Source organism: Cololabis saira, chromosome 24, assembly GCF_033807715.1.
Source record: "Cololabis saira isolate AMF1-May2022 chromosome 24, fColSai1.1, whole genome shotgun sequence".
NCBI lineage: Eukaryota > Metazoa > Chordata > Actinopteri > Beloniformes > Belonidae > Cololabis > Cololabis saira.
The window spans coordinates 237,523-255,297 of NC_084610.1; the positions used below are offsets into that span (position 1 = coordinate 237,523).

General features: G+C 46.8%; 1 protein-coding gene across 1 annotated transcript; it reads left to right on the forward strand.

Moving 5' to 3' along the window:
* The first annotated feature begins 350 nt into the window (after nt 1–350).
* nab1b (NGFI-A binding protein 1b (EGR1 binding protein 1)) lies at nt 351–17,390 on the forward strand. Its single transcript, XM_061715724.1, has 9 exons — nt 351–453; nt 747–824; nt 5,794–6,596; nt 6,837–6,970; nt 7,225–7,276; nt 10,721–10,840; nt 12,136–12,292; nt 14,262–14,447; nt 14,914–17,390. Exons 3-9 carry the CDS (start codon nt 5,796–5,798, stop codon nt 14,988–14,990), a joined length of 1,527 nt encoding a protein of 508 aa, XP_061571708.1. The 5' UTR covers nt 351–453; nt 747–824; nt 5,794–5,795; the 3' UTR covers nt 14,991–17,390.
* The last annotated feature ends 385 nt before the right edge of the window (nt 17,391–17,775 follow it).

The window sequence follows — 17,775 nt, forward strand, 5'->3', positions numbered from 1 at the left end:
TCAGAGGCTGAATTTCTAATTTATTTAGCAAAAACAATCAAAAGCTTGTTTTTAAGACATTCAAGGCCTGTTTAAAATAGGTATTAGTTGCCATAATAGGTCTCCTTTAAGTAATATGTTGAACTTTTCACTTATGCCGTATTATTTATGTATCATGTGATCCAAAGAGTTTTCTTGCTAACTTGTTATTGAATTGTTTGTTAAGTCTGAATTTGTTATTTATTTCTTTTATTTCACTCACTATTTCACTCACTCTGATGGTTTACGAGCCTTTTACGCATCAGCGGTGCTCTTATTTTGGCAGCGCAGACGGAAGTGCGCACACTCAACTCCATGCGGTTTGACGTCGGCGGAGAGTGCAGAGGAGTCGCTCAGACTCACTCACTCACACACTCACACACTCACACGCAACACACACTTGGAGGGAAAAGACGCACCAGAAGACGCACGAAGGTCAGCGGCTTTTCTCTGATAATCAGCGCTTTTCTTCTCGTTTCTGTCAACAAAAAGTTTCCAGAGGGAGACTGAGACGAGCTCCGCCGCGTTAGACCAAAAGAAGAAAGCTCCTTTTATGTCCCAGCAGTCATTTCTTTTTTTCTTTTATTCTTTTTTTTTTTAAATTGTTCTTTCCGACACTAGATTTTGAATTTTACGCGCAGCGCTCCCGGTGCGGGATTTCCTTTTTTTGTGTGTGTGTCGGGTTTCTTTGCGCACACAGTGACTCCAGGGTTTGTGTTTGCAAACAGTGAAGAGAAGAGAGAAGAGGAAGGAGGACGAGAGGACGAGGATCCGGACCAGGAAGGACCAAAGGGACAACCCAGCAGGTAAGGCTCAGCTCGACCCGGGTTTAACCCGCACGTCCCTCCGGGGACGCGCGTCCTCCTGCAGGAATCTGCGGGGAAACGAGTCCCAATGAGATGGAAAGTCAGCAAGTGCGCGCTGAAACTCTCCGAAGGTTGATGATAGAGAGGTTGGTTGTTTTTAAGTCTGCCAGACAGACACCCTAAGGTTGCAAACGGATATAAGACGGAGATAAACACAAGTCAAAGCATCAGATGACGTGAGCGCTCCAGAGCTGGTAGAGTAGCAGGAAAACAGCAGAAACCAGTGAGACCCAGTGAAGCTGGTCTGCAGGATTACAGGTTATTGGATAAGAGGAGGTGAGACGGCAGGAGGATCACGGTGAATTCTTCATTAAACACAGACAAGTTGGAGCAGGAAACCTCCTGCATGTCCAATCTGAGTTCATATCTCATCTGTGCTCCTATTTTTAGCTGCTGTAGAGACACTTTTAATAACAGCCACTTTGCATTTGTCATGATTCTGATGTGTGGTCAACGGTTCGGACTCATCACACATCTACAACTGCTTCCACATGGAGGAAAACGGGGAAAGTCCCATCTGAATCAGAGTGAAATGAAAGGATTCCCACCTGTGAGAGGGCTGCTGCTGGACGGCTGCAGATTCCAGCTGCAGATTCCAGCTGCAGATTCCAGCTGCAGTGCCTCACCTGTCAGGTGAAAAGGCCAAACCTACCGTCAGCCGCTCGTATCTGCTGAGGTGGAACCGGTAGGAGGTCTGGGAGCGTCGGAGCAGACGGGTGGAGGTCTGGGAGCGTCGGAGCAGACGGGTGATGATCTGACAGCATCCATCTTTGGAGATGTGGTCTGTTCTCGTCTCCAGACCTGAGATGTTCGGTTTACCTGCCGTCCCCCTGCAGCCAGGAAGTGACGTTCCCCCGCAGGAATGGCAGGAAAACACCAGCTCGATTCTGTTCGTACAGCTGCAGCCTTTCAATAACACACATGAACATGATTTCCCAGAAAACATGATTCAGAAACCTTAAACCTTCAGTTCAAAGAATCAACTGATCCAATTTTAGACACAAATGAAGGGAAGTTGACCTTTTTGCCCTTAAAACTGATTATTTCAGTAATAACTGCAGTCATAATTATATGTATGTATTGCAAACACTTTGCGTTTGATGTTTCCCCACAACATGAGCGCTGATCTCCAGCGAAGGAGGAAGAGCAAGCCTACATGTTTTCACCGTTCATGCTAATGTTCTCTAAGTGGCGTTTCATGTTCTGCGAGTGATGGTTAGGCTTATTTTCCAGCTCTTATTCACAATACCTGCACTTCCTCTTTTGTTTTGCTGCTTGTGTTTTTTGCAGCAGACTCAACAACAACGGGACCATCAAAAAAATGTCAAAATGACTCATAAAAGATTAACTGCTCTTGTTTCTTTTGGCTGCAGTCAGTTGGCACCCCTAAACTTTCACACGAGAGCTTTAATTTGAACATTTTTTTACTTTTATTTAATTAGAGAAGGCATGATTTGGCCTTTTTTAATTTCCAGCAGGAATCTTTTGCCAGAATGCCACAAGGAAATTAAAAAGTACGCCTTCTCTAACATGGATTTAACACTTTTGCTTGGGGGCGGAGCCACAGACGTAGCCCCGCCCCCTGCGCTGGCAGGAACATTAAGTGAAGAAATCCTGGAAATCTGAGCCTGAAGTAACACTACGTGTTTTGTTTAAGTTTATTGTAGCTTTAGGAAGTCATCGTTAAGGTTTATTTGTATACCAGAGTTAAAAAGCCCTTAAATACTATGTGGTTGTCGTGAAAGACGAGGGTTCAGGTTGTTTCCATCAGTCGGGACAGGAGGTGGACGACACCTGCTAAAGGTCACCAGATAATCCTTCAGATGGGAGGGAAAGTGTTTCTGGGCTGCTTTCAGTAGGATGTGGGTGGGTGGTGGAGACCCGGGTGGGGGGGTGGAGACCCGGGTTGGGGGTGGAGACCCGGGTTGGGGGTGGAGACCCGGGTGGGGGGGTGGAGACCCGGGTGGGGGGGTAGAGACCCGGGTGGGGGGGGGTGGAGACCCGGGTGGGGGGTAGAGACCCGGGTGGGGGGGGTGGAGACCTGCTGACCCGCTGTGGCTTCAACATGAGGAGTAACGTTCTAACAGCTTTAAAAGCTGCTATCAAAGTGTTTAAAATGTAGAAAGAGATAATAATGAAAACATTTAGACACACATATAAAAACGCAACACAACCGGTCTGACAGAGTTAGTAACACGATGTTGGCATGATATTTAGGCTTTTGTTATTTGAAATGGGACATAAAGAGTAAGAAACAAAATAAAGCACCAGACAGCTCTTATTTTGAAAAGCACACAGTGCAGCTGTTTGAGAAACGTTTCCACAGTTGGATGTCTGTTAGACTCGCCCCTATTGGCTGATGGGAATCACACCTGGACCTCTGACCCCAATGCTTGGTCACATTTCATCCAAGCATTTAGATCTTCAACTTTTGTATGAATGAAGCGGAGCGGAGCAGGAGAGGACGTGAGCGTGTGGTGAGACGTCTGAATCAGCAGCAGCTGCCTCGCCGAGGTCCAGCTTTTGGTTGGTTGTGAGGAAGAACGCGGTGCAGATGTGATAAGAAGACTGAGTGTTGGTGGTGTAGTGAAGATGAGAGGCTGATGAGGGCTCCACCTCGAAGCGCTCACAACCCGCCTCGCTCGCTCGCCGCGTGGGCGTGGACTCCAGTCTCAGGCAGCTTTTGTCTTTGTCATTTTCCCGACTCGGTCAGGCCAAGCTGACGCCTGCCTGGCTCTCTGGGCCTATTCTGGGTGAGGCGAGCCCGCCGCCTACACATCCTGCAGGGGTGGAGAGAGGCATGTGGTCCTCCCAGCAAGCCGGGCCTGCTGACGGCCACTCCTCTGTGAGCGGGGCCTCCGCGGGGCCTCGGCTCCATGGAACACACAAGCCTGTTTGTGAGCCGGGCTTGTGCTCTCTCAGTTCAAGGTAGCAAGTGACAGGAGACGCAGATGTATCCGACTGTTTCTGCGCTTCTTAGGAGGAGACTGAACGCTGAGCGACTGACAGATCAGTGCTCCAAAAGCTTAAAATCTTAAAATCTTCAATGTGATCCGTGTTTCCTGCCGTTTCAGGCACTTAATTAAATAAATAGTCATCAAAATGTTGGGAGTCAAATCTTCTTCATATAAACACATTTGTACTTTAAACAAATGAAACGAGTGAATTATAGTTGATGTGGAGGGTTCTGCTGTTGTCAAACGCACGTAACCCTCCTATTCCACTCAAGAAAAAGTGAATTTCAAGCAGTCGCCACTTCTTTATGGAAGAAAACCTGTTTCTGTTTAGTCAACAGTGAAAATAAAAACAGTTTGAGTTATCTCTTACGGAGAAAACACCACCGTAGAAGAGATCTTAAATCTAATTAGCACATTTCACGCTCGGCTGGAGCTCACCCACCTTCCTGAAATTAAAACTAAATAAATCAAACGATTCAAGTACGTTTATCTCCATCTCTGCGTATTTATCATGAGATCATAATTTAATCACCTTAAGAGCCGAGACCAGAACTTCTCTGAGTAAACGGACCTCCGTTTGTCCTCCGTGAAGGACGAGCTGCTCAGCAGGAGGATCTTTATCTGATATTGAAATGTTTGATGAGTTCTGCAACTTTTGATTTTCACCTTTGAGGCAGAACTAGGTGACTTAGGTGCCTTCAGAGCCCTCTCCACTAAAGCTGCTTTCGTCAATTTCGTCAAAATCATGACTAAATATCGTCGTCAACGAACCTTTATCACCTGAGTAAAAAGAAACGAGACGCAGCAAAAATGCTGGTCATGTGACGATAACGATAATTAAATATATAATGCAATATCGTAGAGGAATAAAAACGAGACTAAAATGTAGATTACAAAATAAAAACTCTGCTAAAATGTTTCTTCATTTTCGTTGACCAAACGAGACCAAATGTTCTACCAAAGATCCTTAATGTCCATGTTTTCAGTAGTTTCTCTGGTTTAATGTCCATGTTTTCAGTAGTTTCTCTGGTTTAATGTCCATGTTTTCAGTAGTTTCTCTGGTTTAATGTCCATGTTTTCAGTAGTTTCTCTGGTTTAATGTCCATGTTTTCAGTAGTTTCTCTGGTTTAATGTCCATGTTTCCAGTAGTTTCTCTGGTTTAATGTCCATGTTTTCAGTAGTTTCTCTGGTTTAATGTCCATGTTTTCAGTAGTTTCCTCTGGTTTAATGTCCATGTTTCCAGTAGTTTCTCTGGTTTAATGTCCATGTTTTCAGTAGTTTCCTCTGGTTTAATGTCCATGTTTTCAGTAGTTTCTCTGGTTTAGTTCTGCTGGGTGACGTTAGTCCTCAATCCAGTCGCTGCAGCGGGGAATCAGATCCAGAAGATGCAGCTGCAGAGTTAGAGGCTGATGCCGTTAACACAGAGCTCTAGGTTCACGTCCATTAAAAACAAAGTTACATAGAGAAACGTGGGGATCTGCTCTGGGGGGGAGAAGAAGAAGATCCATATTTGGATACACTTTCCTACATGGACGTGGAAAAGAAAACCCAATGTGTCGTTGAAAAAGAAAAAGACAGGGAGAAATGCAGAAAAATAAATATGTTGTAAACTCAAATTAGAGCGTTCTGTATCTGGAATGAACGTATTCTTGAGTCTATAAGGTAACGATATAAATAATAAGATAACCTTGTTTGAATTGTAAAATGGGTTTGACTAAATACAATCTTTGATTAAAACTAGACTAAAATGGTCCTGGACAATTCTGACTAAAATGCTCAGACTTTTAGTCGACTGGAACTTGACACGACTAAAAGGAGAATGAACGTGACTAAAACTAATACAACTAAAATGAAAGCTGGACCCAAAGACTGGACTAAAACTAAAACTGAAACAGGCTGACAGAAACATCACTACTCCCCCCCCCCCATTCACTCTGGTGTTCTGTGTTCAGGCATGGCGGCGGTGTTGCCACGGACGCTGGGGGAGCTGCAGCTCTACCGGATCCTGCAGCGGGCCAACCTGCTCTACTACTACGAAGCCTTCATCCAGCAGGGCGGCGACGACGTGCAGCAGCTGTGCGAGGCCGGCGAGGAGGAGTTCCTGGAGATCATGGCGCTAGTGGGCATGGCCAGCAAGCCCCTGCACGTGCGGCGCCTGCAGAAGGCGCTGCGCGACTGGGTCACCAACCCGGCCATCTTCAACCAGCCGCTCACATCGCTGCCCGTGTGCAGCATCCCCGTCTACAAGCTGCCCGAGGGCTCGCCCACGCTGCTGGACCGGGCCCAGGACCGCGCCGGCACCGCCAGCGCCAAGGCCAAGGCCGTGGCCGCTGCCTGCTCCGACCCGGGCAAGCTGGACGTGGCCAGGGACAAGGTGTCGGCCGGGTCGCCCCTGCAGGGAGGCAGCGAGGCCCGCTTCTGGTCGGGCCACAGCAACGACAGCGAGCACAGCCTGTCGCCGTCCGACCTGGGCTCGCCGTCCTCGCCGCGCGACGCGCTGGAGGCTCTGGACGCCGCCGCCGTCCAGTCCGTGCTGGAGTGCGTGGACAGGATGGCGCCCGGGCTCCCCAAGACGGACCCGGCGGAGGTCCGAGAGCAGCTGAAGACCAACAAGAAGCTGGCCAAGATGATTGGACACATCTTCGAGATGAGCGACGACGACCCGCGCAGGGAGGACGAGGTCCGCAAGTACAGCGCCATCTACGGGCGGTTCGACTCCAAGAGGAGGGACGGCAAGCACCTGACGCTGCACGAGGTGTGTGTGTGTGTGTGTGTGTGTGTGTGTGTGTGTGTGTGTGTGTGTGTGTGTGTGTGTGTGTGTGTGTGTGTGTGTGTGTGTGTGTGTGTGTGTGTGTGTGTGTGTGTGTGTGTGTGTGTGTGTGTGTGTGTGTGTGTGTGCGCGTGCGCGCTAACTCGTGTGTGTGTGCGTGCGCGTGCGCACTGACTCGTGTGTGTGTGTGCGTGCGCTGACTCGTGTGTGTGTGTGTGACTGCAGCTGACGGTGAACGAGGCGGCGGCGCAGCTCTGCATGAGGGACATGGCGCTGCTGACGCGCAGAGACGAGCTGTTCGGCCTGGCCCGGCAGATCTCCAGAGAGGTCACCTACAAGTACACCTACCGCACCAGCAAGTAAGAGCCCAGCTCACACTGGACATGAGCACAAACTGGACTTCTGTCTGCTGGAAGCACATTTCTGCCTGTTTTCTTCCTGTTTCTGCCTGTTTTTGCCGTTTTCTGCCTGTTTCTGCCTGTTTCTACGTGTTTTCTGCATGTTTCTGCCTGTTTTCTGCCTGTTTTCTGCTAACGTTTCATTAACTACTGTTAAAACAAGAAGATAACTGGATTTTGGAGGCTGAAGTTAATTTCCTGTCGTTTGTCTGCAGGTCTCGCTGTGGGGACAGAGACGAACCGTCTCCTAAACGGATTAAAACAGAGGTAGAGTCTGCAGCTCTCATCCAACCACTTATCAGACGTTAGACCGCCATGGCCCTTCTCTGTGTCTCTCGGTCCCTCTCGGTCTCTCTGTTTCTCTTGGTATCTTGCTGTTTCTCTCGGTGTCTCTCGCCGTCTCTCCGCTCACATGAAGTAAACACTTTATCATCGTGCCAGCATCCAGGTTTTGGAGTCACTTTTCGTCACATATCAGATTAGAACCTTTTCCGTCTTGATTAAAGTCACCAGACTCTGTAGGTTTGTCGTCCCGGCTGCACGTACCGATGCCGAAGCTGGTGATTGGCTCATTCCCGGCGTTCAGAGACATAGATGGTGCTCCTCTGTAATGGGAGAGCAGAAGTTCAGAGCAGAAGTTCAGAGCAGCAGCGGAGCACAAAGCCATCAGTCAGCATTCCCTCCCGACGCCTCTTTGAATGAACCTCTCAGAGAGTGGAGCGTGATGGAGAACATGTGGCGGCCTCCAGCTCTGCGGGGGCCGCAGATGAACCCACACCTGCTCACCGAAGCTGCTCTGAGCCGCTGGATGTGGGGAGTTCCCGCTCACACTCGCTCGGCAGGAACAAGGAGAGTCCTGTCACGTCCAGGATCAAAGGAGCCGCGGTGTCGGCCATTACGCAGGAGAAGAACTATAACTAGACAATTTCCTCGCAGAAATTTCGAGAGTGCCACGGCAGGCTGCTGCCCATTTGTGTACATTATTGCATTTTGCAAGCAATAAAGGTGAAGGACTCAAAACTAAGTCCAATGACACCACACAGGATTATTACTATGTCAAACCATTCAAAAGTTATAACAGAAAATAGAGACAACCAATCAGAAGAAGGGGCGGGGCTAATTTGCACCAATGAAGGTCAAGGACTCAATACAGAGTCCAATGACACCACCCATGACTCTCTATGTCAAACCATTCAAAAGATATTGGACTATAACTTATCGGCCAATCAGAAGAAGGGGCGGGGCTAATTTGTATATATAATATACAAATGTATATATTTATATATATAATAATAATATATATATATATATATATATCCCATGAACCGGTTCCCAGCAGGACTGGTGATCATCTAAGGTCAAAAGGTCAGGGTTCAGATTTCTCCATTTTCCAGGTTAAAGTATATGAAGTCTGTACTGACTGAGTCATGTGACCAGTTCTGGCTCAGGCAATGACTCAGCAGCTGTGCTCTGGTTGCTATGGGCAACAAGAACCTCGACATGAGGAAGGTTCCGGGTTGGCTGTGAGAAAACCCCAGATTTTGCCTTGTGACAAGTTCTCAAATAACTCTGGTAACGACACAAAGTACGCATATAACGATTTGTGAGAAAACCATAGCTCCTAGCAGAAAAACAAAGACATCGTGAGAGACACAGAATCCGACAGATTCAGATTTATTCAGATATTCCTTAAAATGTGTTAGTAACGGCAGTGCGAAAACAAAGTGAGATTTTTTTTAAGAAAACTTTTGATTACATTACAGTGAATGGAGACCGAGGCAGGAATTTGTGCCGCTTTAGCCTCCCCGTTAAAATTTTGTGCATACCCCGCCCGTCAAAGTCAAATTCTATTAATCCCAACATCTATGTCTACATTCTGACCAAAAATTATCTTTCTAGCTTTCACGGTTCGGCCGTGAGCTCGAGTTACAAATAAAGATTAAGGTAATTTTTTTACTGTCCCTCCCACTCTAAAAAATGAGAGCTCCACTCTAAATTTGACAAAAAAGTGATTTCCAGTCCTTGCTTGAGCGCTCATATCTTGAAAAGTGTACATCTTAGGAAAAAACTGTTTCAGGTTTGGAGAGAGAAGAGTTTTCCTCCGTTTTGAAGTTTGAAGGACAGTTCTACGTGCAAGTATGAGAGAGATAGGTGATTTAGAAAAAAGGTGAATTTTGTCTTTTTTCTCAACATTTTCCCATCTGCTTTGAATGGGGGCATACATATACATGGGAAAATTAGTTCCCCATTAGTTTGGAAATTTGGAAATGTTTTTGCACTTCGTGCAAAAACCATTTGTGCAATCACTCTGAGAATCCACAGGACTGTAGTTAAATTCAGGGCCTACAACTTTCTAAATCGGTTCAGAGTTTTTCGAGTAACGGTGTGCGAGTGGTGAGGCCCCAAAGTTCTCCCAATGCGTTCCAGATGGCGCTAAAAGCGCACGTTTTTGCACGTTGCGCAAAAACGTGCACCAAGAGGCACTGCTCCTCCATTGCTATTGCATAGCTATGGAGGAGGCATGCCACTTGGCGCAGCCGTGGCACTAATTACACCGATTGTTAAACACATTTAACCTTCAGGCTCTCTGCCATCCATCCATCCATCCATCCATCCATCCATCCATCCATCCATCCATCCATCCATCCATCCATCCATCCATCCATATCTCTGCATCCATCCATCCATCCATCCATCTATATATCTCAGCATCCATCCATCCATCCATCCATCTCTGCATCCATCCATCCATCCATCCATCCATGCATCCATCTCTGCATCCATCCATGCATCCATCTCTGCATCCATCGATCTATCTCTGCATCCATCCATCCATCCATCCATCCATCCATCTATCTCTGCATCCATCCATCCATCCATCCATCCATCTCTGCATCCATCCATCTCGGCATCCATCCATCATCCATCCATCTCTGCATCCATCTATCCATCCATCCATCCATCCATCTCTGCATCCATCCATCCATCTATCTCTGCATCCGTCCATCCATCCATCCATCCATCTATCTCTGCATCCATCCATCCATCCATCCATCTATCTCTGCATCCATCCATCCATCCATCCATCTATCTCTGCATCCATCCATCCATCCATCCATCCATCCATCCATCCATCCATCCATCCATCATCCATGCATCCATCCATCATTCCACCCATGCATCCATCCATCCATCTCTGCATCCATCCATCTCTGCATCCATCCATCCAGCCATCATCCATCAATCCCTGCATCCATCTATCCATCCATCATCCATCCATCCATCCATCCATCCATCCATCCATCCATCCATCCATCCATCCATCCATCCATCCATCTATCTCTGCATCCATCCATCCATCCATCCATCCATCCATCCATCCATCCATCCATCCATCCATCCATCCATCCATCCATCCATCCATCCATCCATCCATCCATCCATCCATCCATCCATCCATCCATCAATCATCAGCTGTTTTAATCCTGTAGAGTTACGGGGGTGAGCTGGATCGGTCCCAGCTCATTACGGTCCATCACGTGCCTCATCCAGACACAAACCACACGCTCGCTCTCTGCCGATTATTTCAAATTTCCTTCGCAGGAAAAACATGAAACTTAGAGAAAATACCATTCAGAGCATCCAAAGACATTAACCTCAGGCTGAAAAAAACCTCAGAGATGTGACTGTGCTGTCTCTGTGATCCTTCAGGAGAACTTCTTCGACATCCAGGAGGCGCTGCAGGCCATCCACATGAGGCAGGAGATGCTCCGGGAGCAGCTGGCCTGCGCCAAGTCCAAGGGGGAGGAGACGGTGGGCCGCAGCCTGCAGGTAGGTCCTGCAGAACATCACAACATCAGGGCACCTCAACCACTAAGAGTTGACATCAGAATTGTTTCATTAAACTCTGATGTCAACCAAACGTACAACACCTCTGGCGGCGTGATTGGCTGAACTTTCCTCATCTGTTCTTCAACTTTTACTCCACTCAATCAAACAATGACTTCAAACCGAGCTGACGGGATTCCAGTTGGAAAATCAACCAACTTGTGTGCACGTCAGATTTAACCAAATATGGATTCATCCGCCACTGAAAGTAGTCTCTCGTGCAGCTGTGAAGGCGACTGTTTTATAACGGAAAATATGTTTGATGCATAAATTATTAAAAAACAAGACAAAGCACTGAAGCTGTGATCAGACGGGGCCGTTAGTGGACATGACACGTGCACACGCAGGCACACAGAGCAGAGTGTGTATTCTGCTGCATCCGTTGCTGTGCTGGAGTTCCACCTGTCAGGCTGATGGGATTTCTCTGGTGAATCTCATTGAGGAGATTTCACGGCTGCGTCGACGCAGCGGAGGAAGTGATTTAGGCGCCGGAGACTCGACTTGCACGCCTCAGCCGGACGCCCTTGCAGTCCTCCTGTCATTTATTGTCTTCACTTTCCAAACTTTAGACGCGTAAACGACTGCAGAGATAGTTTAAAGTCATCCAAGTGGATTTCGTAGAGACTTTAAAAGACATAATAGTTATTTATGGAGACTCTTAAAAATATGAATAACGCATGAAAAGGTCCAATACTGAAAAAAAACACCTTTAGATACCATATTCCACAAGTTGGTGCTCATATTTGCATGTTTTTAAAACCATTTGTTTGCTGAGGAAAATCTGTTCAGGTGAGGTCTTGAAAAGGTCTTAAAACCTTCACAAGTGTCTGCATCTGCATCTGCTCACCGTCAGTAGTTTTATTCAGATGTTAAGCTCGTCGTTCATGCTGGAAATAGATCCGAGCAGATGTTTTCAAACATTCACTTCATCAGCATCAAAGAGCTCAGATCATAAGGAAGATGTTTACGTGTCTTCGTCGTTTTCTATATTTCTTATTCCGTGCGTTTCTGTGTGAGACGCTTCGTTTAGCTCCTGCCTCTTGAGTCCAGGCCTCTGTCTTAGACAAGCAGATTTAGAAAATGTGCAGGTCGACCTCCAGGTTTGATCACAGTTTTGTCATCAGGAAGGAAAGTTCGGATTAAAACGAGGCGTTTTATGCGTTTCAGGTTTAAACTGCACTGGTCCGGATCCAGAAGACAGGCAGACGTTCTCATTTTGAATCCTCTGTGTCCGTCAGATGCAGCTGGAGCGTCTGCTGGCGAGGCAGATGGAGATCTTGCAGGATGCCGCCGTGCAGGAGCGACTCCAGGCTCTGGACTGGAGGATCCCCCCCGCCGCGCTCAAGTACCTCAACGACGCCCAGAACACCAACGGCGCCGACGCCGGCAGGGACGGTAAGGTCCAAACCGCTCGGCTGTCTTCTTTCTTTGAATGCATCAATAAAGTTTCTTTTACACAGAAATAATGCTTGACACAAAGTACGCATATAAAAGATAACTCACTTTTCTGGATATGTTATCAGTCGTACTCGGTAATTAAATATGTCCATCTTTATCAACGACTTTAACGGGAGCAGTATCATAGCAGTATTTCATCAGAATCTGGACTTTACTACAGAAACATCTTCCAAGCTGACATTTTAAACATCCGTTTAACTCTCTGCTGCCCCCTGTGTCCAGTCAGGAGAAAGCAGGCAGCCGCTCGTCTCGTTGCAGAGGGTTCGAGGGTTAAAAACGTCAAACAGCTCCAGTTTTCAGACGCGTTTCATGTCGTAAATGCCACAGGATGCAGCAGCGTGGATGGAAACGGCACCTATAGGTGCAGATGTTCCACACCTCGCCACGGCAGCTGTCACCTAAGTTTCCATCTCTGACTTCTTAAACTCAGACGGGGGGGGGGCAGGAGGAAATAAGACACATCATTATTCAGGATCTTTCTTCTCCTCCAGGCCTCATCTCATTTTCATCCCTTTTTCCTCCCCCACCCACTCCCGACAGCTCATTATACTGCTGCTCCCGCAAATCCCACAATGCACCTGTAATTATCGCGCCCACGCCTGTTTACCTCCAGCCAGTTGCCTGGAGGGGGGCGTCTCTCTCTCGCTCTCTCCCTTTTTCTCTGTGTTTACTGCTCTCTCTCTCTCCTCCCCCTCTTCTGCTATGCTTTTCTTCCTTTTTCTTCCTCTTGCCCCCCCACACTCCCCTCTGTCCTTTGTCATTTCTTCTTCTGCTCCTCCGTTATAACGTCTCTCCCCGCTGGTTTCTGTTTTATGCCCCTTTTACTGTCTCTTCGTCTTCGTCATGCTTGTTTCTTATATTTTTTTAAGAAGTATTTCATAATTTTTAAGCGAAATAACAAAAACACTTCAACAAAAACTTGCCTGACATCAAAAGTTGTGATACCAGCAGAGGTTGCCATGGTGATGCACCACTTAACCACACCCCGGCTAGCCGACGGACGGCTATGACGGGGATCGGAGCGCCAGCGGCCCTCGTTTCAGATGTAGTTTCAACATTAACCGATGTTGGGCGGAGTCAGCTGCTGCCACTGTTAAACAACGTATCGATGACATCACAGAAGTTTCTGTCACACCCCTGAAATGACGGAGCACGTTACCTCGTAAGCCGCTAACTAGGAATGGGCGATATTTTACCGTTCACGATATACCGTCAAAAAAATTCCTCACGATAAGAACTTGTCATCTTGCGGTAAAAACGATAAATTCCCGTTGATGATGTTTTTGTGTAAAGCCTGAATTATGGTTCTGTGTTAAATCCACGCACAACGTATGGGAAGGAAGGAAGGAAGGAAGGAAGGAAGGAAGGAAGGAAGGAAGGAAGGAAGGAAGGAAGGAAGGAAGGAAGGAAGGAAGGAAGGAAGGAAGGAAGGAAGGAAGGAAAGGGGAGAAGGAAGGGAGAAAACAAGGAAAGGAGGAAGGAAGGGAGAAAAGAGGAAGGGAAGAAGGAAGGAGAGAGCAGGAGGAAAGAAGGAAGGAAGGGAAAAAAGAAGGAAGGAAGGAAATGAGCCTGAAAGAAAGAAAGAAAGAAAGAAAGAAAGAAAGAAAGAAAGAAAGAAAGAAAGAAAGAAAGAAAGAAAGAAAGAAAGAAAGAAAGAAAGAAAGAAAGAAAGAAAGAAGGATAAATTCCCGTTGATGATGTTTTTGTGTAACAAACATGGTGGATCTGAGAGCGAGATAGATTTATAGTTGAAAAGGTGGAGTTGAATTGGTATTTTTTTTATCGTCATTTTTATCGTTATCGGGATAAATGCCAGAAATGATTGTGATACATTTTTTAGTCCATACCGCCCATCCCTACTGCTAACACACGCTCAACAGTACGTTTATGGTTCCTTTTCTTTCAGATGAACGGCCGATCAACCTGCGGGTGGTGAGTCAGAACATGCAGGAAGGAGACCTCCCACTGGGCAAGCAGCTGGCCAATGAGCTGAAGCGCCACCACACCCACAATCACAACAACCACAACAACAACAACAACAACAACAACAACAACAACAACAACACAGATGAGACCAAAACACCAGCAACAGGTTCGTTCAAACCTCCAAGTCACATACGAACATCATGTGACTTTGTTTGCTCCGTTTAATCTGTATGAAAGATACAACACGCCTCCTCGTGTCCAAGGCAACCTCGTTAAACGTGTTTACCGCATATTAGGAATATTGATATTCACCAAGCAGGTTTAAGTTTGGTGTTAACCTACATTTATAACCGATACGATGAGTTGAAGTAACTTCTTTAATATAAAGAGCGGTGTATCTTAACCTACAGGTTCATTTTGTTGGTAACTAACATTCTGGCCTGTGCAGTCAGACAATCTGTGAAATAGACATTAAACTGAAGGTTTAATTCAATGTACAGTAGCTGAGTTAGCCACATGCTACAGTCCAGCAGGCCAGAGCAGAAAATCTACATTAGCTGTGTTTTATTCCATATAAACTGTATCAACCTCTATACTGAGGATTCTACCTGTACCTCCCTCTGTGCCTTCAGAAAATGGGACGTCACAGCGATCGACCAGCAACGCAGAAAAGAAGACCATCAAATCAGAGCCTGAAGACTCCACATAGTGCCTCCTCCCTCACCACGGACCCCCGTCTTCACTCTACTCACTCTTGACAGTATGCAGTTCTTACCCGTCTATAGATACTAAGCAAGCACAGCCACAGTAGAGCCTTAACAACCGACGTTGCCTCATGAATAGCATTTATTTTTCTTTGACTTTATCTTTTTTTCTTTTTTTCTTTTTGAAAAGTATTTGCCAAAGCACCTGGCGAGCTGGCCGAGAGAACCTCAGTGCTCTGCAGGTCTTTGTGTTGACCACGTGTACATGTAGTTTAGGAGTGAGACATCTGTAAACTCTTTACCTCTGCCTGGAGTCGCTTTCGTTGCTTTCCGTGGACAGCCAGGGGTCGGGCTGCACTGCCGGGGCTGAATCTCAACTCCGGTCTGGGTTTAGAAGCGGAAACGTCGGCTTTGCTCCTGGCGACACTTCAGACGGTTTCAGCATAAGTTATAATTCAAGGTCTTGTTATATTTTTTGTACTTCGCTCCGTGTCTAAGGAAACCAAACAGCTTCAGCTTTTGCCCACGCTACTCCACCACCAGATTCCATGGATCTATCCCTGTTTGTGTCTAATCTGGCTGTTTTTACTCCCCCACCACCTGCAAGATCTCCTGGTCTCCAGGTTGAACATCTCCGACCTCCATGCATGTCAATTTCAACATTTAACACCGTCCATAGAATATTTGCTAAACCACACCCACTCAGGGAGTCTGCAGCATCTCAAAGCACCATCATCTTCTCCTCCTCCGGGTGGAGGATCTGGGGTGGAGCCACGCTGGCGTTGCTTTAGCGTTTGGTTTCAGGAGTTGAGCTGTCCGTGGTGCTGTTTCCTTCATGGACCCAGTCACAAATACCTTCACAAGTAGAAGAAAAGGCAGCGCTTGATTCTTTTCTAGGTCATGAGGTCAAGTGTTGACGTACCCAACGGTCTCCCATCAGCCTCAGCTCTTCTTTGTGCTTAGTGACAGTTGGGACGACGAGGCACGGATGAATATTCTCGCTGTGAGGATGTTACGATGCTGCTGGTGGCGTTTAGTCTGAAAGCTAAAGGTCAGCGTCACCGAAGCAGATGGTGAATTATGTAGACATCCATAATGGATTTTTAATGTTCCTGTAATGTCTTCTGACTTTCAGAAGAAGCTGCATCAACTCCACGGGGAGGGAACTTTACATCCAGCCACTTAGCAGTAAGAACTGAGAGTGTGATGTGGAGAGAGTTCAGGTGCAGCCCCTGCAGCAGGTTATTTTCAGAGTCGGTGTTTTCGCTTCAAAGGGACAAACAGAACAGGCGGGAGCGGTCGCCCCTTCCACGCTCTTGTCTCGTGTATATTTATGGGAGGTAATTTGCGACGAGGATGTACAGGATTTGTTGTGGAGTAGCAGCGGGACCTCCGGCGTCGGTCCCGGCAGAACGGCCGGGCCGGCGGGCCGGAGGCCGAGCTAATTGCTTCATTTCACTTTGTAATTTAGCAAAACACTGCTGTTGGAGCAGAACCCCGCATCTGCAGTCGGGGAGCGTTTCAGGGATAAAGACGCTTGCGTGTTTTTCAGAAAAGGTGGAAGCGAGCTCCCTGAAGCCCCGGCGACGCGTGGAAGCTTGCAGGTTTGTGTGTTCGGTTCCTGCTGCGGAGACGTGACGGAGCAGCGGCCTGTAAATAACAACATAGCCTAATCTGTCCAGCAGGGTTTTCTTTGTCCAGTGTAACTTTGCTGTAATTTTTGGTGTCAATAGTGTTTATGTATGTAGAGACAAAAACTTTTAAGTGTCACCGAGGAAAAGAAAAATACGACTGTGTGAATTTGTCGAGTATATAAAAACCTGCTTTTAGCCTTTAGCTCTTAATCGTGTTTAATCCACCTGTGATGGCCGTCAGTGCAGATTTCAGACGTGTTCTTGCTGTGTAGAGGTAGAAACATGACCGCTGAGTGTTTGTACGTGTTCTCCGCATCGTGTAAATACATCTGTTTGCTCCAGAACCCCCCCCCCTCCGCTTCCTGAACATAGTTTAGCCTCACTCAGAGACCAATGCAATATTTATGTGAGTAATAAGTCCGTTTGCAGACTAAATGCATCGTTTTTGTCACGTGCTTGGTAACTGTACGTCCGTCAACTGGGGGTGCGGGGGGGTCACCTGCAGCTCGTTGGGAAACATTCCCTCACTTTTTGTGCACAGAGCAGTGTAACTGTATGTAAAGACTGTTGGAGGTCGGACCGGCGGACCTGGAGGTCTGGTGGTGAACAGTTCTGACCCGATGGGCTCAAACACGCATGTCGTCACCCTCACTGTTTATTGTAAAGTGATAGATTAGGCTTCACCCAGTTATGCACCAGTTTTTTTTAAACACTAATATATTTTATTTGTTATACAGCACATAAACATTAAACTTTATTTTTTGAACTCTATTGTGTTTCGTGCGTTTTGTTTGTGTGAATCCACTTTACACTCGTCTCCAGTGTTTTTTTTGTTTTTTTTTGTATAAAAATGTAATAAAAATCAGCCGATCGCAGACGAACAGCATGAGTTTTTAACTGATCTCTGATTTATTTAACAGGAATGAAGCTTCAAGAGGAAAGAAATCATGTGGGGAAAGCTAAGTACCCGATCCACCTTTAGCAGCAGGAGTAGAGACTTGATCGGTGTCTCCTGGTTCTGGAGGAATTCTGGTCCATCCTGTCCACCGTTGCTTCAGCTCACTGAGCTTTTATGGACGTTCACGTCTGAAGGTCGTGGCTTTTATTTGTTTTTAGATCTGGACTTCCTCTGAAATGCTGCATTTGGTTTCCTCCA